We start from the raw sequence: 27,176 nt of genomic DNA, 5'->3' as shown, positions 1-27,176 counted from the left end.
CCGGGAGAAAAGCGTAGGAAAGAGGATGAAACTGCAAACATTTTTTTCACTTCTCGCTCTGCTTGGCATGTAGCGTTTTTTCCCTTACATGGGTTATTTTTCCACTCTGAAGCGTACAGTTTTTCGTGCAAAGAGATAATGAATCAGGAATGGCATGTATTCTCCTACAATTAGAAATTACAACTGAGCTGGTATAGACCCAAAAAAATCCAGCTTCACAAGATACCAAAGCATTCACGTAACATTTTTTGTGACGAGAATGACAACTGGGATGTTGAGTCAAGAGTCTGTAATAGTTCCTTCCTTGTTGCTGAGAAAAGTCTCTAAAGATCTTTTCCAGTCTCATGTGAAACAAGAGCTTTCCAGTTGATAGGTTTATCTCTCAGAAACCGGAAGTGCCTCCCCCTCCTTTGGTTGAACGATTATACGTTCAAAAGGGTGGTGGTAATTGTTCTCTTTCATTTTTTATGTTCCTCCTCAGAAGCTCTTGACTTCTCCTAATCGAAAATTATCATATTCTATAGTTAGTTAAGTAACACGTGTCTCTCAAGGATCTAATTAAGACTCATCGGATCAAACAATTCATGGGAAGAATCGAGTTTTTCCGACCGGCTAACCGATTATAACGAAAAGTCAAAGCGAAAATCATTTTGAAGACAAGCTAAATGTACAGATAATTGTGCAAATTATATGAAAACGTTTCCGTTTCGAACCAGAAACGGCTCGATCTGCAGCTCAGAGCATAGCTCATCGTTCAATCGTTAACCACTTCCGGGAAGAGTCAAGCACGTGCACATATCAATGGAACTGAACATTTCGAGCCCTAATGAAATGCGATTGTTCAGAAGAAATGCTTACAACTTTAAAGTGGTTCTCCGTCACAACATTTAAGCAAAATTTTTGAAAGCATTTGAAGTGCTTAACTGTTCATAAGACACAATTGTACAGAAAAGAAAACAATTTTAAAACAATCCGTTCATGTATCAGTCCGGTTTTTTTCCATAACAAATATTTTGACAATGCGGGATTCTCAGTAACCTTCCCTGGCTAGGTGAGGTTAAAAGCTTTTCTATTGTTAACATTCTAAATTGGTCACCTTTGTTCTTTAAATAGACCTGTGACCCTAGACCGATCAGTATAACACGTACGTGATCATCTTTTTGGCGTCAAACAAAGGAGATAACACGCTTTGAAAGCGACACGTATTACAATTCAGAAAAATATAGCAAAATTTTGATTCGATTATCAGTGGCTAGTACTTTACGCTAACTCCTTATAGTACGCGCCAATTTTTGCCTGGGACTTGTTTTGGAAGCCCATTGGTGTGTAGGAAATTCTTCTTCCTTCCTTCCTTGAGAAGATGTCCTTGAGTAGCGTGTCCTGCCTGTATCAGCTGAACCAGGTGGACAAGTCGGCAAAGCATAGTGGGTAACATCAACAACATGCACAAAGCAGAGACTACTTTTTGCTCAAAAATCGCATTTTCCTCAATCGAACCCCGGTGTTCGCGCTGATTAGGCTTCAGGATGTGCTGAAACTCCTGCAGGGTCCTTGGTTTTTCTGTGGCGCTACAGTACGTTGATTTGATCGCAATGGTTAAATTAAACGGGGTAAAAGATCAAAGGACTACCGATTCGGCGCCAAGCTTAAGTTCGAGTGGCAGTGGATTGATATGCTTTATTTGTGGAGCGTTTAATGCAAACTGGCCTCTTTACTGTAGATCTCGAAATTCCGAGAAGATGCCGTTTTTCCCGTTCTTGGAGTATCATGTGCCTGCCGATGGTGCTCGACCGGTCGATAAAACAAGCGGACAGGTCGACTCCTGTACGGTGTGTTTTTCCTTTCTCACTCAACAATGGCATGCTTTCGAAGAGAGCGCCACTCCAGTTGCAAAGCGAATTTACTGGCTGAAAAGGTCAGGTCCTGATTCAAGCGGAGAGAGACCTCAAAGCCCTGTTGAGAACAACCTAGCGAGAGGCGAAGAAACAATAGCTGGCAATAGCAACATCACAGTGGCAGGAGAGAATTTATTTGATAACGATAGTTCAGAGTTGTATCCGGCTGTTCATAGTGAACCGGCGGAAGGGAATTTTCTTGCCACCACTTCAGACGTGGAAAACGTTAATCCGGTTTCCGAAGATTCAGCTGGTCCTTTGGTGGAGAATTCACCGCTAAATGCTTTTCCTCGTCGTTCTGTAGGCCTTGAAACTTGTTACATCTGTAGTAGGAGAAAGCCGAAAGAATTCATGAGAAGTGTACACACAAGACCGCAGCTTAAAACCGAGACACCGTTTTATCCATGTCTTGCACGACATGTTCCTCCCACAATCGCAAAGCAAATGGACTACCTGGGTAAAGTTCTTGTCTGTGAAGCTTGTCAAAAGTTTTTATTTCGTCAATGGCAAGTCTTTCAGAAGAATTCCACTCCATTGAGTGAGAGACAGTACCAATTAAGATCTGACCCCTCCCTTCCTAGGGAGCAGCAGTCTCAGCTGTCAACCATGGTTTGTTTTGTCTGTGGAGTCACACAGCCTGCAACATCAGGAAGATTTCTGTATTCACGAAAGCATACACCAGGACACCCCTATTATCCATTTCTTAACAATCTGCCCACTCCAGAGGGAGCCATGCCATTAACAAAACAAGGGTTGACAAGGGCTTGCAGCGGCTGTCGTAAATCACTCCATAGACAGTGGAAACACTTTGAAGCTGCTGGGATTTGTGAAGACAAAAGGGAATATAGAATTCGTAATGAGGTCATGGTTCAGTCAGCTGGAGGTACACCAGAAGAGGCCGAGACAATGGCTAAGATTGCTTGCTACACTTGTGGTCAGTATTGTTCTGAATCTGACTTGCGGCCTGTTCACACTAAACCAAACACCAATCCCCTCAAAGACAACTTCTACTTTCCATTCATAGCATCATTGACACCTCCAAAAGATAGCAGACCCCTGGATGCAGAGGGTCGGACATTTCTTTGCAAGAAATGCTACAAACAACTGAGGTCAGAGTGGGAAGAGTTTGAGCAAAGTAAAAAACCTCAGGATGAACGCTCTTATGCAGTTAAACTAAGTCCAGCAATCACGGAGGATCTAGAGATTTCTGCAGTTTGTTTTCTTTGTGGTCTCAGTATTAACTCAACACTTCATTTTAAGCTGTATTCCTATCCACACAGTGGTAAGGGTGTTCATGATGGAGGTCCATTCTTTCCCTTCCTGTCATCTAGAGAACCTGCTATCAATGCTCAACCTATAGATGGTGAAGGAACTGCTGTTACTTGTGAGATTTGTTACCATAACCTTATGATGCAGTGGAATGCTTATGAAAGTTCAGACATTCCTGAGGAATCCAACAGATGGCTACGAAAGTATTTGGTATCAACCATAAACTGTTATCTGTGTTGCAAACAAGTGTCAAGGCTCTCATCTGGAGCTGTAAATAAGCAGTTGATATCGTTTCCATCCCATCACCAGCCACCAAAAAGTGGAATTTTGGTAAATAATGGCAGAGATGTTGTCCTGTGCAATAACTGTCAGCGGGAGGTTCAAAGAGACCTGGAAGCAATGGATGATTCTAATGGTGTAACAATTAGGATGGTGCAGGAATGGGATAATCAAGGTGTAGACAAGGTAAGACTTGCTCAGATGACTTCAACACAACATTTTGTTAAGTGTATTTAACATTTTGTCAGGTCTTGCTTGTTATCCTGCGTGTTGAGGAACACATTGAGGAAAAAAAAAAGTAATTCAGGTGATCCTCTCCAGCAGGGCTAGGACTTGGTCTTGTTGATAACTTATCTGTTCACCTTTTCTTCAACTTAAAAGTCTTAACCATATCTTTCAAATATGATTGATTCCACATGGCTGCTGTGCATCGTATGCTAAGTGTATTGTATTTTTACATTAAAGAAAGCTGTAATCTGCCTTTTTGAAAAAAATCATTTATCATTTCTGAAATACTTATCAACCTTTATGTTTTTAACTACATTTATTTAATAATTATTTATAAATTACAATCTCTCAAACCCCTTTTAAAGAAGATTTTTTTCATCAAGTTGAAAGCTTCTCTTATCAATAGATAAGAAGAATTGAAAAATGAGAGTTGAAAGAGGAAATATTTTGCATTACATAACATTGTAAGAAAATAGGACAGTAGTATAGACTATCATCATAATGAATTTTTTAGTTTTATTTTTAGAAAATTCTCAGTAGATGTTTCAGTTGAGCTTACCATAATTTGGAGATTGTCAGTATTTTAAAAAGCTCAGATTTGAGATTTGTGATGAGTGCCAGACAGTATACATTCGGCAGTAAACTTCAAAAACTATTTTTTCTCCTTAAAAAAAAAAAAAAAGACAAAACAAAACAAAACAACAATTGCAGTTTACAAATGAATTATACATTTCTGTTGGGATTTTCTTTGCCAAATTGAATCACTTTTCAAATAATTTGTTTTCCCCAACATTTATCGCCAATTTTGTGTACAGACATTTGATTAGCCATCAATTGATTTGAATTTTATATTTACAAGACCTTCATGTGGAGGGATTTATGTTTTGCTGACCTATCACTTTGTTGAATTTGTGTACTTACAGCTCTTGTGTCTTGTTTGACAATGTAAATATCATGCCTCGCTAGAGTTAAAAAATTACAGTTATTTATTGTTAAACACTGGTCTACTAAGTCAACTTTTGTGATCTTTGTATTTAAATTGGAGACAATTGTTGAGAAATACATATAGAAACAATGTTGAGCTTTAAGAACAAAGAGAAGAATATGTATTAGTTTTGAAATAATTTTGTGACATAAAATTAATGTAAACAAGTAAATCCTTGATTCATAACTGAACCAAATTCCCCTTTGGAAATTAAGCAGTATCTAGGGAGGACAGTGTTGAAAGTTTCAATACAAATTGGTTTCCTTTGTCTTATTTTGCAAATTGTCAAATTGGCTAGACATTCATATTAGTTGTTTCTGCGATAAGTATTAAGAATCTCTATTGCTTTTTTTTTTTTACTCTTAAATTTACAGTGTAATTCTCAGCTCAACTAATATTTATGCAAGATGGACTGAATTTAAACAAAAATTAGTGGGGATGAAATTATTTTTTCCAGCTGGACACCTTTTTTAAAATTTTTATAATCAGATTCATAACACAACAAGTAGAAATTTTTGTGCTTTAAAGTTAATCGGCACATATATTTTATGCTTTTAACAATGTGGAATGTTTCCTGAGTTAGGAAAAAAAGCTGTGTTGATCGACATTTTATAACTAAATTAGCTTCAACTATTAGTGCTGAGACAATAACATTGATCAAAAAATTGAGTCGAAAAGTAGAATTTTCTTTTTGTAATAAATAGAAATAGTTAATTATTTGGTACAAAATCATTCTTATTAGATTTAAATACCTGAAAGAATCTTAGAATTGTTAGTCTATTGGATGAGTAAGAATTACTATTTTGGGTAATTGAATTTAGGAATACATTTGTGTGCAAATTTATTGCTCTTAGATCAGGCTGACTTGACAATAGAAAAAAACTTGTCATTGGAATAACACATACTCACAATGAGCAAACCAAACTGTATGCTATCAAAAGATAAGCTTTGTGCCTCCTTTCATCTGCTAATTATACAAAAATATTTGTATGCATTCCTTATTAGTCAAGATAAATTTTGACTTTGAAATCAAAGGATTTCTCTGCTGTATGCTGTGGCCATTAATTAGAGGTCACAATAGTCATTGGCTCAGTGGTTTTGGCTGACGTAGTCACCATAATGAATTCAGTACTCTTTCAGACCTTTGCGGGCAAACATAAAGGTGGTTGTTAATGTGGTTGGTTAATTGTAGTGATTTGCATATGAAAAGAACAATGAAGAACAGGTGGCATGTGTAAAATAAGAAAGCAACACCTAGCCTCTGATAGAATCTAGCTTTCTTTTCATGGATATTTAGTATCTCTGCTCTTGTTTTATTGTTTTAGGTTTAATCTTGTGAAATACAAAAGTTTTCTTGAACAGTCCTTTGTATTTGTTGATACAAGCTTGAGAGAGCATGGTTTAGTTTGGCTTCTCCTACTGAATAAAGAAGCAATACAATGAATGAATAATTAATAAGTGAAGGTAATATTGAGCTTGTCAGTGCAAGAAGTTTTTTTGAGGAAGAAAATCAGGCTTTAGGAAGGTATTACCATTTTTTGATGTGTTCATATTGATCTTTAGTGCTAAAATAGTCTCTCCCTGGGGTAAATTCGTCTGTAGTTATCACTGATGAGACTCTCAGGGTTACAATTTGATATACTGAATAAGTTTTGTTGTTATGAACAATAGGGAAGCAATAGGTACCAGAACGAAACCTGCTAAAATGCTTTGCATGACATTAACTGAGATTATTGTCTCAAAACGTTTTCAATTCATATTAAAGCTGGTGTTTGGAGAGGACATATGGCAGCTTATGCTAATCAAGCCAAGCCAAAATTAGTGCCCAGAGTTGTAGGCTTTAATTTTGCACCAAGCCGTTATTATATCAGCATATATTAAGCTGCTGAATATCATTAAGTGAATCACTGACAGAAATCAACCTCTATCATGAGAAAAGATTAATTCTTTCTGCTTATGTTCTAATTAGGAGACATTTCCCAGAGGTAGGTTTCAATTCTGAGCAGTTCTTTCATGGATAATGAATAGAAAAAGGCAGTTTATACAAGATGTTGTTTTAGGGTAAGATGGCACATGTGGAAAAAAAAAACAATTCATCCATGAAGTCAAGTCTTTAGACTTAAATGGCTTCCAATATTTCTGCTAATAATAATTTGCTGAATTTCCTTCCTGTGAGGAGTGTAATTTGTTATATTATTTTTAATTCTAGAATTTGTTGTTGTGAAGCACATGTCTTGGGTATTTCCAACATGAGGTTCATCTATTGTTTGTCCTTCATCGTAGTTGGTAATTTATTTGGGGAAAGCTGATCATTCTAATTGCAAATTTCTAAATTATAGATATATGGTGTGTGTCTCTCATTGTTCACAAAACCTAGAAAATAAATCTTGATAGCAGCCAACTGCAGTATTAAATTCAAAAGGAACATTATAAGGAAATGATCATTTGTGATCACTTTTGCTTGCAATAATGAAAACATATTGAATTACATTCAACCTTCTCCTGACCACTGTGACACATGAAAGGTTAGTGTAGGTGTATTTATTGCAGGGGAATCATGGTTGCATTTGTGCTTTTCCTAGAAATTATTGTGTTACTATCCCAAGGACTATTTATCAATGTGATTACCTCAATATCTTATAAGGGATGGCAGAGAAAACATGTTGTGATTGAAAGCTGTTGTGTGAGACGATATGTTGATGCAAAATTAATGGTCTTCACAATAAGAAGATATTGTGAATCTCATACATAAAAAGCTGAAAGTAGTTAAATAGGTGTTAAAATCTCTTCTGGGGCCAAGATAAGTTGTATTTTTAAAGTAATCTATCCATTTTTAGGAGATGCTGTGAAAGAAAAATTAGAACTTTTCTTCAATTATGGATATAAGATTTCTTTTGTCTATTGTTTGAAAATCAGATATAAATTTGCATGATTATTTCCACATGAGTTAATAGCACTGTGTTAAGCTATACTGCATGACTCGCCTTATTTCTGTGTCAAATAAATCACAAGTCGTACATCTGCCTAAAGGCAGGTTGCTATTTTGGTATAAATTTCTTTTGTTTGCGCAAAAGCTTCATCCAGCATATGTGACTGTTTATCTTTGTACAGTTCATTGCTCAAAGTAGTTTTACCAGTCTAAAAATATCTTGACCCCTAATACATTGCTAGTAAAGATATGTCAGCCTTTTTCAGCTGAGATCTAGACAAACTATCTATTCCACTAACATGTGAAAGATGATGGTTTTCCTTTTCCTCCAGGGCTTTCATTGCAGCTTGTCAATAATGTTATTTTGGTGTTTGAAAAATAGATCTATATTGATCACTGTCTAGAGAGGAAGTGAGAACTCTTTGCCCTAGCATACATATCGTGAGTCAAGGGTTTTGTAGAGTATGGATCACATACTAATCTTCTCACTCCCAGGAGAGACTAATATGCAACTTTTCACAGTACCAATACATTTTCTTAGAGAAAGCTGATGAGAAGAAAGAAAAATCTCAACTTGGCTATGTTGTTTGATTTAAAAACAAAATCTTAGCAATAAAATTAATGAGAAATGTATGGCAGAAAGTGCATAGAATGGATACTTTGATAGGATTAAAAGTCTAATGTCAAGTTTGTTCTGACATAGGAACTGAACCACAAAATAAAAATAACATGCTACAAGTCTGAAGGAAGGACATATTTTATTTTTGAAATTTGCTACACTATGATTTGCCGTTAACCCTTTACACCCAAATATTTGTAAGCATATTCTCCTTATGATCTTTATATTCTCTGACACGATATATATTCTCTATGTTCTCTGACACGGAGAATTTGACACGGAATTCTGACACCGATAATTTGTTTAACAATTATCGAACAAAACATTTAACAATCGAGAGCTTTGTAAATTGGTAATCATTTCCTTTCTTCTTATGACCTTTGCATTTGATCCAAGGGGGAACCTGTAAGGAGAAATAAGAAACCAGTCACTCTGAAGGGTTAAAGGTTAAACAGGTTTTTGGTCATGAAACTCCTTACATTATTAGGGTAAACATAAAAACTGTTCTCGCCAAAAACTATGCAAATCTCATTTTGCCAGTGTGAGGACTGCTTTAAGAATCTGGTGTTATTTTCAAAAAGAAATAACCTACAATTTGAGAAGTTTATCAATTGTGATCACCTGTGTGCTTAATATTGTATTGAATTAATAAAGAGAAATTACATTTTAATCATACTTGACAGTCAGATGGCTGAGCTCATTCCATTTTGTGTCTCTTTACTTTTTTTTTAACTCTTAGAATCCTCTGGAGAGTGAAGTCAAAGATTATAAATCTAGCCAAGGACGTGTCATAGTCATTGACTCCAGTGAGGAAAGTGAAGGTGATGGTAGCTCGTCCCAGCTGCAAAACAAGAAAGTGAAATTGGGCACCAACAGTTCAAATGCGTCCCCCATGCACTATACAACATCTCTGTCACCTGGATTGCAACCTGTTGTACACAATAAAGATTCTACTCCTGCAACAACTGACTCGTCAATGTCAGGAGGTCAAGCTAGTTTTGCAGCAGCACTAAGAAAACTAGCAAAACAAGCTAAACCAGTTCCTGCATCAGCCTCTTCTCCCACTCCATCGGATAGCAGCTCTCATTCTGTTTCACCAAGTGTCTCTGCTATCAGCACAAAAAGCACAGGTAAATGATTTTGTCAACATTTAGAGCCACAAGATTCTCTGATAAAGGTCACCTTTATTTGATATATTTTCTAGAATCAACCAGGAAAAAAATTGAACAAAATAAAGAATAGAATGTGGCTCCTTAAAAAAAAATTAACAAGGTAAAATTTTTGGCTGGCATTAATTTAGTGTTTTGACTCTCTTCATCTATATTTTTATTAAAATTGTTTAACTTATTAATCAATTCTATTCTCATTACCTGATTGCTGGATTATACCTTAATATCATAGGGAGAGTTAACATGTTAATCATCTGTCTTTGTTATCAGGTATGTCTCCATCAAGAACCTCACCACCATCAGGACAAACAGAAATTAATACAAAGGATAAAGGAGGTGGTCATCAAAGTCCAGGAGTAATTGGTGTCCGCACACCCCCTGTTCCGTCTGCCCCTGTTGTGGATCCAGATCTCAGAAATCACCGGCCAGGTAGAGTGAAATGTTCTTTTTGAGATCACACTTGAGGATTCAAGGGTTATTTTTTTTCCTTTGAAAGGAAAAGTTTGCTTGGCCAAGGGCCATTAAGTGCTAGAGCCCATCCTGTGTTTAGTAGAGCAAAGTATTGTGCAGATCACACTTTGGGATTCAAGGAATACTTTTTTCCTTTGAAAAGCGAAATTTGCTTGGCCAAGGACCCATAAGTGTTAAAGCCCATCCTGTGTTCAGTAGAGCAAAGTACTGTGAAGTGCTGTCACTCCCTCTAGAGGGGGATATTGATCCATTTATTCTCCTCGGTGAAGAGAAGCATGTGAGAACAAAGTGTGCTGCCCAAGAACACAAAAGCCCAAAGTCAAGCATTCTAGCTAACTGCTACACCAACATGTCTCCCACAGATTTCTTTCTTTAGCCTCCTGTGTGCTTTTATACAATGTAATTTTAACAAATAAAGGCATCATGTGGTGCAAAGTATGAAGATATATGAGACAGTACTCCCTTTCCAGTTTGATTTTAATTTCTTTATTAAAAGAAAATTGTTTTAAAAAGAAATCAGAGGCTTCTGGAGCAGAGCATTAAAACTGCAAATATCCCAAAAAAGAAATCAGAGGCTTCTGGAGCAGAGCATTAAAACTGCAAATATCCCAATCCAACCTAGAATGACAGCCTTTGTCAAAAATGGTTTTTTTATTTCAGCTGTGTAAATTTGTTATGAAAATCCTTTTGACTTAATTTTGTTCTTCAGTTTTACTTTTAACTGATCTCAAAAGGAACAAAATTTTTGATACACACCATAAATGTTTATGTGCCGCAAAAATAAAACAACCTGTGATGAAGATAAGAAGGAAAAAATTAAAAAAAACTTTATGCCCACAAGCCCTTCCCTCTTCCTGTGTACAAGGAAGATTTGCAAATGTATTACAAGTGATCCCATTAAGTAACAAATGTCACACTTGTGTTAATTTGAAACAGGAGGTTTTGTCAGCTTAATAATGCTATTTCTACAAGATAATTATCTAATAGATGTAGATAGAACAATTTGTACAATAACAAAATTGTCATTAACACATAGTATGTTAATGGTGTGTTCTTTGATTTTCTTTTAAAGGCGAGCAAACACGTGAATCAAACAGGGGTCCCCACAGGCCAGAAGTTGGCCACCCTCGCATGGGCCGTGAAGTGATGCCAGGTGTCTTTTCTACAGTTCCCAGAGGTAGGGCTTCCATGATATTATAAAACAAAAGCAAGTAGTTAGTTTTCTCTCTAGAGTGTTCCAGGTGGCACTGTAAGTACTGTGTATTTAATTTGAATTGAACTGCATAGGACATAGGAAAAAAAAGTGGTTTGATTACAAGGAAATTCTGATCTTGGTTAATTTTGCAAATCCATGTTTTTTCAGTGTCTGGTTGAAATAAGATTTAATGTTCTAGAGTCTACTGTATGGGGAGATTTAATAGTGATTTTGTCTGTTTTCCTTGTTGGGAAGGGAGTTATTTGAATAATAAGCCTTGCACTTTTTAGCCTTGTTTATTTTAATTTACCCAAAACCACCTGTCTGTATGTGACTATGTTCTCTTCATAACATCAACCATGAGTACTGTGCGGTCTTGCAGCATGTCGCACAGCTAGACCTTTTATCCTGTCCTTCAGTTTTTTAATCAACAAGGGTAAGCAAAATATGTACTGCCAGTATTCTCATGTTGCAGATCACACAGAAGTTTTTTTAAAAGCATAAGTTAATGAATTATTTGTACAAGAGACAAAATGGTGTGAGTCACCTCGAGGTGGATTACAAAAGAAGTCTCCAGTGTTTTTTGAATTGGAAAGGACATGGAAATTGGTTCAAAAAATTTTGATTTCACTATTCATGATCAGACATTCCTCTTGTGGAAATTTCAGTTGCCTAGCAAAGTGACAAAGAGGTAGAACTGTAGAAATCTCCAAACAAATTCAAACCTTATGCCTTTCATTGTTGTTGAATAATTAATAAGATCAGTGAATTGTGGTGGATTTTCTCAAGACATTTTAAGGTGATTTCAGTCAGGTTTGATCCAGGTTTTTCATGTGAACTGTGGCACATACAGCAGAGAACATTTTCCTTGTGTTTAAACAAGGTAACATCCCACTTAGGTTTGTGTAAAATTTGAAAAATATTTATTCCTGTTGGGTAGGGGGTTATTTATAATTGCACAAGGTTTTCATATCAAAAGGATTGGAACCATTAAATATCATATAGTGTGTTGTATTTCTTTGAGGTTTCCAGGTTATCTTTTAGGGTTAAATTCAACTTCAACCTATTCTGATTTTCTGAAAGATTGTAGCTTTGATCTTAGAGGTTCAGACTTTTGTTTCTCATAAGTAGATGAAACCAAAACACATTTTTATTTGCCTTGAATAGCAGGTCATTGACAATAATGCTACTTATCAATGTTCCTACAAGAAACTCTTTCACTTCAAGATATATGTTGCAATTCTGATGAAAAATTATTTTGTGTCAATTCACTGTCAATTAATTTGAGCGATCAAAGGGAAGTCATTTTAATCTACAAACAGATATCTACCAGTAGTTGATTCAGATTAAGAAAACCTGTTTATTTAATGCTTCATTTAAATTTTGTCATGAAAAGAAAGCACAAATCCATCAAAACAGAAACTTGAATTTATCTCCTTTTTGGCTTTTCTGCTTCCCCAGAAACAAAACAAAATAAAATGGATATTTTGATGGAATAACTTCTTTTGTATCTTCTACATTCAATATTGAAATATTTGAGATTGAATCACAGAACATGGTGTTTGTGGGTATTCCATCAAGATAAGAAATAATACCCCTGGCTTACTTGATTCAGAATTTTATTTTTTTTAAAGCCAAATCTTGGTTTCCTTGGGAATATGGACATAATCTTTATTGAAGCATAAAAACAAGAGTGTGTTTGTCAATTACACTTGTTTATGGAAAGCAGACACATGTTTGGCTGAATTTTAATTTTTGTCTTTGATATATATATATATATATATATATATATTATATAATATCTATGTTGTGTATAATGCAGTTAAAGAGTAATTCCAGGCTAAGTTTATTTAAACTTGTTTGGTTTATGTTTTCTTTTGTTTAAGATAATTTATATTACCCTAATCCTTAAACAAAAAATGTAAATTAAGACTAGCTTGATATAATTTTATTATGGGATTCCTTTTTATCCTGAAATTTTTTTTTAGGTCACAGAAAGATCTCAACATACATACATACATACTTATATATTGAGATGGGAAAAAAGCAAATGGACTATACTTTCATCCCTACAAGCCTGTTTCGTGATTACTCACTCATCAGGGGATTTTATAGACATACTTACATACATACTCACATTTATACACATACTTACATACACATCTTTTATTTACTCTCAAATCTCAGGGTAGCTATTTAACATTAGCTAATATCTTAGAAAGATCAAAAATAAAAATGTTAACAAAAAAAAAACCATGCGGGGAAAAAAAAAAATATATATATATATATATAGATATATATATGTATATAAGACCTATAACTATATAGCTGTCTAAGACCAATATTCTTCTCAAGGTCCAAAACATGAAATAAATGTGTTTTTTTAATATATAAAAAAGAGCATTAACTTGTACATGTACATTTAAATCTGTTCAGTGCAATGGGTGCAATGGCTTTTTTTTTTTATATAGATGAACACTATTTTTTCTCACATAAGTTCTAAATGTTACTAAAATATGAGATTTTATTTCCACCAATGCAGCAAAATGGTTAATATAATCTATTGTTCCTAACTACCTTCTTTGGTATCTTTTAAAGGCCATTCAGAGGTACCCATGTTGTCAGAGCACTACCCTGGCCCAGAACCTCCTCATGCTCCTGTAGCCTTTTATCCTGCTTATGGGGCTAAACCAGAGTTGCCAATATATGTCCCAAGAGGGCCCCATCCACCTGGGCCCCCTCCTTTGTTGGCCTCTAAGCGAGATGGTCCAGAAGCCCATATGTTACCAGCATTTTATCCAACACCATACCCTCCAGCGGTAAGATAATTATGATTATGAAAATGAACATGATTATTCTTTGTATGAAAAGAAAATTAATCAAATTCCACTTTTGGAAATGAGTGAAATGGTGCTGTTTTCATTGAACCACTTATTTATCAACAGGTCATTATTTGACTTAGTGAACAAGTCTGTGTATGATTGTTACCTTGGTGAGAGAGAAAAAATATCTTTGTTGGTAGAGCTGTATAGTTAGGTTCCCTGAAGCTAAAACTCTGATGAAACTGACAAAGAGAGCACACAAAGCAATATGATTGACATCCTTTTGGCAACATCCTGGTGATAATTTTTATATCACCAGATTGAATGTAATAAAATTTTCCATTTTATTTGTATAGTGAATGATTCAAGGATCCATTGTCAATTGCTTTAGATATCATTTAACTTCACCAAAAAAACCATGATCACTGTGATACCATTAATCTACAATTTGAATGAAATGTCCCCAATTGTTTCCCTGCAGGTTTTGGATCCCCATGACATCCGTTTTAGCACCTGGAGGCAGCAAAGAGCAGCAGAACATTTACGTCAACAGCATGAGCGTCATTCTATTCTGCCAGATGGTTCAGTGCTTATAGAGCCTTATGACCTTCCTATTGCTCATCCTGGTGATGCAGCGCGGCATCTACCTCCGGGAAGTGTTGATCCATTTGTTCGAAAGAACTCACCACATTTAAGGCCAGGGGACAATCCTGAGTCTCGTGAAACTAGGAAGCAGGTGTGAAATTACATTCTTTTATTTTGTTTATCAATAAGTTAATTTCCTGAAGAACTAATTTAATTAACCTTTTTACCCAACAATAAGTATTCATCTTCTTCATACTCTTCTTTGTACATTTTCTTTGTTTACTGACATGGAGAATTTGTTGAACAATCCAAGTTTATTACTTAGCAATCATTTCCTTGATTCTCTTTATCTCAATGGATAATTCAGCAGAATTACTGTAAGGAGAAATTAGATGCTGGCACTATTAGGGTATAAAGGACTGAAAAGCAATGGAAGTTACATATATTTCAAACCTTGATGAATTCTCATCATCATCATCATCATGGTTGTCATCATCCCCATATCACTACTACTACATCTTTACCATGCTCTTACATGTATGTGTTATGTTATAGACAGGACCAGAGCAATAAGTTCAACTTAGAATCACCATTTGTTTGAAATTCTAATTTGGCAGATTCCTCTCCTTTGTTAGATGTGGGTACAAGTCATTTTCTTGTTCAGAAAGAGCTACAAAACATTGTTTCATTCATTCCCTCTCTGAATATTTAGGAATCTATCGAGTCTGCAAAGAAAGACAAAGAAAGTGAAAGTGGCCCAGGAGAGCCAAAAAGAAGTACTGCAGAAGCACCTCTGCAGCGGGGTCTCTACCAGGAGCACAAACCAGGGTCCTGCCCTGTTCATGGGCATGGCACACCTGGTGGAGCACCGTCATCAAGCTCATCTGAGCCACCTAGGAGTCATGGGCTTCATGTTCGAGGTGACCCCATAATGGTGTCCAAGATGACACGACCTGGTGAATACAAAAGGATGTTTCTCCCGACACATGAGGTGCCTGTTCTTCATCCATACATGGTGCACCCCCCGAGGGATGCTCCTTACCCTCTACACCCCTTGGATGAGAGGCATGTTGAATTTGTCAGAGAACGAGAAAGGCAGGTTAGTATACTCCAGTAACTGATCTCAATGTTTCTTTCCCCATCTTAAACCTTTTCACTTGAGATCTAAAAATGACTTCCTCATACTGCCTGTCATACATTTCCAGCCTATAATTTTAGCTTTGGGAATCTGGTGCCAGAATTGAGCAAACTCCCTTGGTTGGTTTTTCCTTTTCTCATTACATTCCTGCTTGACACTGTATTGATATGCCTCTTGCTTTGTAGGAGTTCCTGTTGCATGAGCGGCTGATGTTTGAGCAGAAAGACAACCTCCGTGCACCTGGAGAGGACTGGCCAAGACATCACCTACCACAAGAAAAACCTGGAGGTTTAGGTGTTTTGCGTTATCCTCAGCCACATCACCAACAGCACTTAGACACCAGCAAGGTAATGTCTTGCATTTGATAATCTCAGTTGTTTCTGACTCAAATCCCAGAGTGCACTCCTTCTGTGTCTACAAGAGAATTGACCAAATCCAGACATTTTTGTGCTGAAAAAAGCTAACTCAAGGACAGTTTTCCTCAATTCCTAATCTATTGATTTTTTAATTTTCCTCATCAGAGCCCCCTTTCAGTTGACCCTCACAAAGGTGACCCATCCTTGGCTCGGATAGCAGCCAGTAGGGAGGCAGATCACCTGTACCGGGGCTTTCCTTTTCATGCTTTTCACCATCCACCTCCTGATGGAAAAGGATTTGGTGATCGTTATGGAAATGAATTAGATCTTCGACATCTTCAGCCTGATACTGCGAGAAGATCTTCTGTTGGACCATCAGAGCGGCCAGGGTTGCATGACACACCTTTCTTAGATTCCCATCCATTTACCCGTGAAGGTTTTCATGGAAATTTGCCAAGGGTTGAAAGAGGTGGTGGTGGTGAAAGGGAGTGGCAGCGACGAGACTTGGCAGCACTTGTCAATGGAGAATACAAACCTGCAGGTAAAGACAACTTGCCATAATTTTTACTGTGTTTCATATGGGCACAAGCAAATTTCTTCAGTCCTCAATTCAAAATGTGACAGAGAACACGAAAGTGAATGCCTGTGTACTATTTTTTTTGCTATAAATGTCAAGCATCAACCCTTAACCCTCTAACTCCCATGACTGACCAAGACAGAAGTTCTCCTTACAGAATCAGAGAGAGGTCTGCTTATTGAATCACAGAGAGAATCTCTTACATAAGCTTAAATGTTTGTAATTTTTTTTCAAAATAGCATCTAGTGGAAAATTGATCATGAAATCTGGCTTTTATTTTCCTTTTGGTTATTTCCTTTGTATTTTAGCCTACAATTAATGACATTTTTCATCAGCGCAAGGGTAACTTATACAATGTATACAGGGAAGGTTATGTGTGGGTAACTATTTTAATTTTGAAATTGTAAAATGTAAATGCTGTCCTCTACATAATTTTGGTAGATATACAGAGACCAAAATCAACTGAAAGGTCATCTCCTAGCAGTCTGGCCAAAAGAATTAAAGTTGAGAGAGTGGTAGATGAGCTTCCTCCCAAGATTAGACATGATCCTTCTAAACTAAGGTTTCTTGAAGGGCTAGGGCTTGTAACTGTGGGAAAGAAAAAAGGTAACAACTTTTAATTTGATTTCACCAAGTTATGATGAAGACTATTACTTTGAGCTGTAATAGTGACTGGTACCTACCAGTAATTTCTCCTTACATTATCATCCCTGAATCAAACATTTAGGTCATGAGAATAAAGGAAATGATCACTAATTAAATGATTGATTGATTGTTAAGCAAATTCTCCTTGTCAGCACCTTAGGAAATGTATAGAGAACAGTACTGAGAATTAATGTACACAGAATTTCACCACACACTAACCTAGCTTTTACTTGTCTTTGTGTTACTCTGCTTAGTTGCTTAGACATAGTTCCATTTATGGATCTATCCTTTATTGTCTCAATTTTTCAAAGAATAATCCAAGAATCTTCCCCTGTCACATATCAGATAATCAGCTGTTTAAATTCTAGCTGTCGTGTGGAAAATAGTTCCTGTTGAGAATTCAAGCCATTTGCTGATCTATCGTGTGTATTTTTTTAAAAAAGTGTTTGAAGCATATGGCTGTGAGGGGGAATGACATATTTCTATTACAATTCCAGTGGGCTGGAGACACTTGCTTTAAAATTTTGATGCATTTTGAGATGAAATCTCCCTTTGTAAAATAAAAGTGATAATTTTATAGATTTCTATAGATTTTTTGCTTATTCTTATGCACATTAATTTTTTATTGCAGAGTTGAGCCAAGGAGGAACAAACTCTAAGAGAAAGTATGACGGTGATCATGACAATGAAAATGGCATTGATTCCCCCAACAACTTGATGAACGACAGTAATGTTAATGGCAACATTGATGAAAACATTGAAAACACACCACCATCTTTTCCCAGTCCAGAGGTTAGTCCATTAACATCATTTAGCTAACATCAGACTGGTGAAAAGTCTATTATTGGGAAATATTGAAGAATATTATGTGTTGGTGCAAAGATATGAACAATGTTATTTTGAGTTTTTTTTATAAGAAAAAGAAATGTATTTTAACAGAGCACAGCAAGTTCTGTGGGAATACCAGTTCTCATAAACATCTACAGAAAGAGGGTTAATTTGTCATTGCTTTTGGGGATATGGAATTATGCCAGTTGGACTGTGCATTAATTTGGTGTTGTTGTGACACAAATGTTTTGAGTCATCTCTTTGTTCAGGAAAAAGATTTGGCATCTGTATGGGAAAAATGAATTAGTATTCTTGAAAATATTTTCAGGATAGGAAAGGATTGTCCTTATTCCCTCTAATTATTGTTAGTGGCAAATCAGGCATTATTTTTTATTTGAGAGTAAAAAAGATAATTACTGAAATTTCAATTTTCCATCAACAGAAGCTTGACTTTATGGCCAAGCTTGGTCTGTTACCCCCCAGCAAAAGACAAGGTTTGTATCTCACTTGTTACCTTTGGGACCTACAGTCAGGTTTATTTAAGTTATCCTTTCATTCAAAATGTGTTTCTAAGTTTGAAACAAGAATTTGCCACTAATGAAAGCCAGCATTGCATGTGCATTTTTTTTTTGTAGTAAATGATAAATAATTGATCATAGTTATTTCATCAGTTTAAATGATGGGTAATGCTAACTCAAAAATATTAATTGTATCACTGTTCCTGCAACGATACAGTCTGGTGATAATAGGTTAGGTTTTTAATGACTGACCCCCACAGCTGACAAAACTTATCTAGTAAGTTTCTTTAAAAAGAGAAACAACTTTAAGAATGGCAACTCCTCCCTGAATAGGATGGTAGTTGCAGTTGGCCACCAAGTAGTTCATAAGGTTAACCTGTCTATTCACTGGAACCTATTTATAATTTTGGGCCGGGAAAGGCATTGTTAGAGTCAAGTTGCCGTTTGATGTGGTGGAAAATATTATTGTTTAGCACAACACTCTGATAATTAATTAATTTGAAATCAACAGTTATGACAGGTGAATTTGAGTTGCAATGTTAGCTTGAGCCATGTATGATCCCCAGAATGCAACTACTTAATACTGATTACTTCCCTGCAGAGCTGGAGCAAACATACGAGGTCAAAAGAAATGAGAGAAAGAACCGGAAAAGTAGGGGCCGTCCTCCAAAAAGAGCACGAAGGGATAAAGAGGTTAGTGTGTCATATCAAGCTAAGGACATAAACCCTGGATCAATACTCAATATAGTTGCTGGACTGATTGATTCTGGAATTTGATTTAATTTTCTGATATGATTTTATGTTGGGATTTCTTTGAAAAGGGCCAGTTTGGTTTGTGTTATCTGCAGTCCTTTTTTGCATTGATCAGCTCTGTTTCCAGACAAAAAAAAAGAGGTAGGTTGTTGTTGATTGACTGTGTAATCATTCTGTTTTTATTCTAGAATGACAGAGATTCTGACAACAGCCAAGGCTCTTTGGACCCAGACACAATAACTGGACCAATAACTCGACAAAAGCAACAGCTACTACAGGAGCAGGAACGAAAAGAAAACAGAAACAAAGATCTAGAAAAACAACAACCAGTTAATATAAAACTTGAGGAAGCTGAAAAAAGGATTCCTTCATATCCATTTGATAGACCCTTTCGTCGCAGCAGTGATGAAAGATTTCGACAAAGTCCTACAATTAGCAGTAGTTCTAACCATGTCCCCCCTCGTCTAACTCTTCAATCACTCACAAATATGGAAGATCCTTTTAGCAACATCAGTGCATCACAATTTCGTCCGCCATATCTTCGGCATACAGGGCTCTTGTCAATCTCACATGAGCATGGGAATGTTGCCTCTCATGCCAGGGCTGACCACAGAACTGTGACACAGCCTATTCGACCAGAGCCCCTGAGAAGTGTGGGGATTACTTTTAGTGAACAAGAGACTAGAGATTACCTCTCACAGCACCCAACCAATATACAAGGACGTCAGTTTGGACCATTGCCCTTGTCAGACCAGCAGAATAGCATTAGAAATAAACAAGGAGAACCCTCCAAGGTGAGGATAGTTTTGTTCCTGCCTTGATGAGATTGAAGATATTGTGGCATAACCCTCTCAAATTGATTATTGCCATCCATAATCATTGAACAAAAAATTTATTCTGGGGTACACTTTAAAAAAAAAAAAAAAAACTCACATCTGTGTTGCAGCCTTAGATAGATTTGTGACACATGGCCAGGTGATTACACTTTTTGTAATACTTTTAGGTAAATTATCACAGGGTTTTAATTTTTATTTTTGATGATGTGACCCTAAAATCTTTTTTCATCAACATACACGTAATATAACGTTTTCTTAACAGTTGAATCTTGCTGTAAACTCAATTTATCAAGCAATTTGCTAAAGAATCTTGTGAAGCTTTTGGTCATAAACAGCTAAGCAATGCACTATTGAAGACAATAAACAAGAGACCAAACTTAAGTTTGGGAGTAACTTGGTGTGGTTTCTCAATTTTTGTTTTTAGGATGAGGAGCAGCAGTCATCATCCCAAGGAAAGGAAGGGTACAAGTGGTCTGGAATTGAGGCTGTCATGCAATCCTATTATGCACATGCAGCAGGTAGGATTCTTCTTGAAATTTAACACACAAAGTGTTGTTGAATTGAGGTAAAATCACCCTTTGAATTGGCTGAGGTGTAAGATCACTCTTGGGTGGCTGGTTTAGCTGTAGTTAGAGTTGGAGTTGTAATCACAATTGGAGAATGCTATTATTTATTTAAAATCAAACTGATTAAGTCCCAGCAGATTCTTCCCTTGATAGGATCTGTTTATACTATAACCTAAATAAGAGATATTTCAAGATGACTAAAATTTAAATATTTCAAGTTACAAAGTAATCTAGCAATACTGTTGAAGTAAGAACTTTGGTTTGAAACAAGCAATAAAAGGAAAAAACACAGGTCTGATAAAGAAGTTTAGACCACAACACACACACCCCCCCCCCCCTTCCCCAACTCTTTCCCTCTTGATCTGACCCTGAAACTGGAATAAGCTCTTCAATGTGAGGCACATGGCTTGTGCACAGTCTTTTCCTTTTTCCATTTCGTACTTATGTTGTCTTGTTTATCTTCCAACTCTTTTGTTGCAGAGAGGTATTTGGAAATAGGTGTTCTCCAAGACAATGCTGATTTGTTAAAATCCAAAAATGTTTCCCTGAATGATGAGGCACAGGCTCTTAATCTCCAAATGACGGTAAGTTAGTAGCTGGGCATGGAGCAATTTTTAATGAAGGGTTAAAAGTAATTGCAGGCTGCATTGAGTTTATTTTACCACCCACTGTGATTGGTCTTAGAGACTTGTCCAGTTTTCTCTTTCATCCAGAAGCAATGAAACAAACTGAAAACTTGATAGCTTTTATGCATCTATTTTGTTTTGAGTTCTTGTTGTCTGAGTGCTAATTGTCTCAAGCTTTGTTCTAATTGTTTGTTATAATTTTGATTGATTTGATTTTGGTTTTATGACGCTTAATTTTAAAGTGCTCCAAGACACAATATATATGCACCTCTTGGAGATATATTAACCGTTTAAAGATGTTAATAATTATGATTCTTTAGAAGGTTGATAGAATGAAATTAATCCAACACAATTTGACTCTTTCTTTGTGTTGGCCTTGTTCAGATGATTAAACTGCTTATTCCATGATGGTTGCTCAAACACTGTGGGTTGGTTCTTTACACAAGGTTAAACCCAAACTGCAAAAGCAGTGCACCTCAGGGATTCCTTCCTTTGTTAGCTTTCAGCTCTCTTGACACAGTTCACAAAAATTAATGTTCAGATAAAGGATTTGGCTCAATTAGAGATGGCTTAGAATGCGGTTTTGTTAAACAATGGTTAAACTTTGTTGAAATAACCAGTCCTGTGAGTTCATCATTACAGTATTACTGATTCGTATATTTTTGGCCTTCTACATCCTGCATCAAGCACATGTTATCATATAAATTTCAAAACATTTTGAGGATGATTTACAGTAGCCTTTGTTTTGCCTGCTATTTTCTCTGATGACCATGCTTAAGAGAATTGATTGGAAGTACTTAAAGCATTTAATTGTTTTGTCATATCTGTTACGTAAACTTCATTCAATCCATTTAAAGAGCATTTTTCCTCTTCAGAATCTTGTCCAAGCCAAGAAGAAACTTCAAGAAGAAAAGACCACACTAAGAGAGGGTCTAGATAGACTTCATTTCTTTATTGACAGTTTAAAAAGCTAATATATGTGTAACATAGATGTAAGATTCTATATTTAAGAACTAGATTTTCATTGCATTCTCCCAAGAAACAAAGTTTTGCTCTCACATTATGCACAGACACAAAAGTGTCAGAAAACTTTCAGACTTTTAAAATATTAAAGCCCATACATTAATGTATTTTTAAGCTTCAACAAATATTTCTATGTTGTGTGCAAAAGTTAATTTTTTTCCCCATGCTTTTCCAGAATTATCTGTAATGTTGATGAAGAGAAGTTTAAGCCATTGACAAGTAAATAAATTATATGAAAAACAATTAGCCTTTTTTGCAGGTGTCTCTTGACCCTTCACAGCCTAACATCAGTATCCATATTCTCCACACTCCTCTCCTACATTTACTCTGGCACTGATAAGGAGAATTTGTTTAACAATCAAAGCTTCTTAAGTTAGGAATCATTTCCTTTATTCCCATGATCTTAATAAATGATTCAGAAATAAATTATAGAAATTGTGTTCTGGTCACACTTATGTTAACCCTTTAACTCCCAAGATCTGACTGTTAATTCTCCCCTCTAGCTGCTACACATATTCTTTTAAATTATATTGCAGGTATACAGTATTCTGAAATGTAAAAACGTTACAAAAAGAGCTTTACGGTGATCTGGTGAAATCTATTGATACAATAAATATTACAGTTGCTACCAAAGTCTAAGTCGTCGAGGACATTTTCTTTCGACACATCCCTTATGAGAATTTGGTGTTAGATCAAGAAAACTTCCACCTGATAAGTTTGAGTATTCTCACTAGCTATTTGTTAGATAATGTAAAGATATTATAGGGAGAAGTTTCATGTTGATCACTTGTGGGAGTTAAAGGGTTAAGTGAGTGCAAGTTAGTAAAATTACCAAGCAATTTTTTATTCTGGTAAAAATTGGTAGGGAAGGGAGGGTAAGGAAAGACGGAGCAATTTCCTCTGTGTGCCACCTTAATCCTTTCTCTCATTGACCTTCTTTACAGAAATATAATTTTCTCCCAATCCTCTCTCTACTTTGCAAATCCAAAATGCCAGTAATATGTTTTGGAAAGAAGTACTATGCATCTGATTGTCAGAAATATGCTTACACAACATCTTCACCACCCTTACAGGATGCAGGAGTCCATGTTGACATGTCCATCATCATCTCCCCCTTGTCTCCAGAGTTTCATTAGATATGGGTCTGATGTGGGATGGGTCTGTAGCACCCAGAAAAGAGGGTTGACCAGATTGGAAAAAAAGGGTGGTCTGAGTTAAGGTGGAAACATCATAAAGTTAAGGGAAATTTCCTTGGATTCAGCTCTTAGAAAATCTCAAGTTTGGTAATTGCATTTTTCCAAGCTTCAAGCAGTTTTTAGTCTAACTGTCCTCATTTGTTAGTTGAAAAATTTAAGTGACAAAATCTACAGCAAAGTTTACTTTTCTAGGAAGTAACTCATTTTTTCTGATCACCTCGTGTTTTGGCCATTTGATCAGTTTGATATAATTTACCCACAGAGTCCCCAGAAAAGTGAAATATTGCTTTTCAAAAGTCACTCACCAAAGAGAATACAGCCTTAAGAAAGACACATGGTAGCTATTAATTACATTTTCGTCAAGACACTTTTTCCAGATTACACTTAAACTGCAAATTTAATCACCAAACATTTATTCTCATTTGCCATGGCAACTATATAAGTAACTGTTGTAGCTTGAAGTGTCACATTCCAGACTGACAGCATCTTAGTGTATTTACAAGCTTACTTACAGATTTCTGCTTTTATTTTCAGGAAAACCAGACCTACTTGTACTATTTCAACTCTAGTGTAGCAAGAAGAGTGCTATTACTAAATTCTAGTGGTTGTGTAAACAGACATAAAGACACCTGAAGTGCATTACATTGAATTCACAACCTTCTGTTATGTCACAATCACAATCTTTTCACAACCTTCTGTTAAGTGTTACTTGGATTTTCTGCAACATGACACCTCAAGTTGTGCATGTGATCCAGAGCTTGTGTCAGGAATGGGCGAATCACGTTTATTTCCATCAATGACAAATCATCCAACTGTGAAAACAAAACAAAAAATATCAATGAAAAGTGATCAAACTATGGCAAAGCAATATCCTACCCTAGAATCATTTGCCCTGCAGGTTACGCACTCACTATGTTTCATATTGTATCTATTTTTTTCATTTATAATTGTTCAGGGAGATTTTGTGGCCTGATAATGTGCACACTGAAGTTTTGAAATAGTGCAGGTAAAGTCTTAATAACAATCACAAAACTGTGTCACTTTATGTGCACAAAACTATGATCTCACATGGCTACTTTTAACCCTGGAGTAGAAATGTATGTAAGGGAAACCTGTCAAAATGAAACCTTTGAGACCTTATCTGGGGGGGGGGGGGAATGGCATGATCCCATTCACCTAATTATAAGGAAAATGGGGGAGGTTCTGGTATTCTGTATCACTTATCTTATAGTTATGATCAAGTCCTAGATCACTTCCTTACCATCACAAATGTAAGGAAACCCTACGTATGTCACAGGAAAAAACTTACTCTGGCATAAACTTCCTGCTGGCTGACCATAATGTCAATAGACTTTCTAAGCTTGGCAATTCTCAAGTCCCAGATGTCTTTAATTAATGTGCGAACTTCATCTGCATGAGGAATATCATCTGAAGCACTGAAACCACAAGTTGTACATACCGACTGACTGATGGACTCAATAACTGATTGAACCTTAGGAGGGACTAGTATCTACTATCTCCTCACAATACCACCCCTGAATCCCACACTAGGGTGATGAGAATAAAGGAAATGATCACCAACTAAAGAGGCACTTAACTGTTAAACAAATTATCCTTGTCAGCACCTAAAGAAATATATGGAGAACAGTATGGAGGATATGTGTACTGATGGTTGGATGAAAAGGGTTAAATGATTTATGAGTTTCACTGACTAATGCCATACTGACTGAAAATCAAACAAAATCAATGATTAAACTTAACCCTTCACACCCTAACATCAGTATACATATTCTCCATACTGTTCTCTAAACATTGCCCAAGGTGCTGACAAGGAGAAGTTGTCTAACAATCAAGAGCTTCTTTAGTTGGTGGTCACTTCCTTTACTCTTATGACCTTCATGTTTGATTCAGGGGTGATATGGTAAGGAGAAATTAGATGCCAGTCACTCTTGGGGGTTAAAGGGTTGATACATGGTTTTAAACTGGTTTGATTTGCATTTCCCTTTCTTTAGTTACCACACTGATGAACACTGATCAATAAGGAAAAAGGAACTAAACTATTTTTGACCTGAAAGTCACTTAACACTACAAAATAAACCCTACAAGAAAGCTCTTTCTGCAATAATCAATTTGTGTTACTAGCATAATTTACTAATTCTTTTATCATATCATTTTATCATACTTAATTAAAACATACCTGTTGAGAAGAAGAGAAGCTACTTCCATGTAATGTTTAGAGGGCATTTTGGTAAAGAAATCTGCCTCTTTCTCTTTTTCCTTAAGTTCCTGCAACCTTTCTGCAAAACAAGGATTCAAAGTGGTTGGCCACAGAATTCTCATTTTAAGGTACACTCTTGTACCTAAAAGATGGCAAGCAAGGCCAGGGGATATAACTTGAGTATATCACCCTCCTCCCTCAAAATTGTGCACATAAATGAAAAAAAGAAAAGATGATTAAAATGAATTTAAATGGAGGTAACTGATTTTGTTGCGGGGGGGAGGAGGGGGATCTAAAACAGATACACACGAGTGAAATGATTGAGGAAGCTGGCATTTTCAAGCAGTTAGGTATGCATATTGAGGCTGCATTGCTTAGCCATCAGAGTTTATCCTTATTTCTGCAGCGTGAACCAACTATGGTCCCTAATCCTTCTGTAGTAACATTAGGTTTGTTCATAGCAAATAATCCCCCCTCTACCCCACAGGAGTATAAATGAAAGGTGTCTTATTCAAGAACACGACAGGAGCTGCCTGACTAGCTTTTTCCAGTAAAAGCACCATGCATGAATGTCTCACTGCCATTTTGAAGCATGTCAGATTGTTTTCTTCATTTTCTCCACTTTGCATTAGTGTGGAGGAGACCTTGATTGTAAGATGTGGTTTAAAATAGTGTTGGAGTATTCTGGGGCATCTGATTGCTTCTCTGCCTTATTTAGCACCCTTAATGCCTCTTTTGGTACTGGAAAAAAAAAACTACTTGTAATCTGAGCTGAGAACAACATATTACCGACATCCATCCAATTGGGAGGCAGTATTCTGCATTTTCTTCTCTGTTTCAAAAATATTGCAACCCACAAGGGTACTTCCGTAGGCAGAGACGCATTAAATGGTCCAATGTCTCCCTGCAAATCAGAAAGTATAAATTGCGTCAAAAAGTGAAAATAACATAGAAAATTGTGGTCAAGTTGTCCGTTGGAAGCAGGCATACAATGTACGTACACAGAATTACTTCAAGAGTAGCATCCACAACAACAGTGGTCAAATGAATAGCCCTGGCAAAAAGCCATCGTCGAGAATATGTCTCTTCGTCTCATTAAAAACAAAAGTATTCATTTATATCGTTCTTCCTAGGTTGTAAATACACCTACCCCGATCAAATAAATCTTGTCCTCAGAGAAGTTAGTTTGAATGGATATTTTTTCCTTTTCGGCTAGAAATTCCACTTCTGAAGGATCCATTACGACAACAGAAGAATTTTCAAGTAGTTGATGTCGACGGATTTCGTAGTACAACTAGTTTTAATGAACTGTTAAACACGGCAACAATAATTTTCTACAATGACTCTTTCCGCCATGTTTTCCCGCGCTGGATAATTTGAACGAGCAGAAGACCGAAGGAGAACTAGGCTGAGATTCCCAGAGGAGCGTTGCGTGACGACTGCGTATTGC

The 27,176-nt window shown here is 36.3% G+C and overlaps 2 protein-coding genes across 2 annotated transcripts; one reads left to right on the top strand and one right to left on the bottom strand.

Annotated features, from left to right (window-relative positions):
- Nucleotides 1-46: 46 nt before the first annotated feature.
- Nucleotides 47-22,555, top strand: LOC113685427 (uncharacterized). Its single transcript, XM_027202939.2, has 17 exons — nucleotides 47-3,629; nucleotides 8,944-9,334; nucleotides 9,644-9,802; nucleotides 10,917-11,021; nucleotides 13,638-13,858; nucleotides 14,343-14,597; nucleotides 15,159-15,545; nucleotides 15,770-15,931; nucleotides 16,106-16,481; nucleotides 16,959-17,123; nucleotides 17,794-17,954; nucleotides 18,433-18,484; nucleotides 19,110-19,201; nucleotides 19,450-20,055; nucleotides 20,522-20,615; nucleotides 21,144-21,247; nucleotides 22,165-22,555. Exons 1-17 carry the CDS (start codon nucleotides 1,593-1,595, stop codon nucleotides 22,261-22,263), a joined length of 5,466 nt encoding a protein of 1,821 aa, XP_027058740.2. The 5' UTR covers nucleotides 47-1,592; the 3' UTR covers nucleotides 22,264-22,555.
- LOC113685430 (DNA replication complex GINS protein PSF2) lies at nucleotides 22,223-27,119 on the bottom strand. Its single transcript, XM_089200420.1, has 5 exons — nucleotides 26,877-27,119; nucleotides 26,516-26,630; nucleotides 25,706-25,805; nucleotides 24,818-24,944; nucleotides 22,223-24,320 (listed from the first exon to the last, which is right to left on the bottom strand). The coding sequence occupies exons 1-5, from the start codon at nucleotides 26,964-26,966 to the stop codon at nucleotides 24,207-24,209; spliced, it is 546 nt and encodes a 181-aa protein (XP_089056546.1). The 5' UTR covers nucleotides 26,967-27,119; the 3' UTR covers nucleotides 22,223-24,206.
- Nucleotides 27,120-27,176: the final 57 nt, after the last annotated feature.

The sequence above is a fragment of the Pocillopora damicornis genome, chromosome 3 (genome assembly GCF_964200805.1).
Source record: "Pocillopora damicornis chromosome 3, jaPocDami1.2, whole genome shotgun sequence".
NCBI lineage: Eukaryota > Metazoa > Cnidaria > Anthozoa > Scleractinia > Pocilloporidae > Pocillopora > Pocillopora damicornis.
Note: the sequence above shows the minus strand (reverse complement) of the source record. Positions and strands in the feature narration are given on the sequence as shown.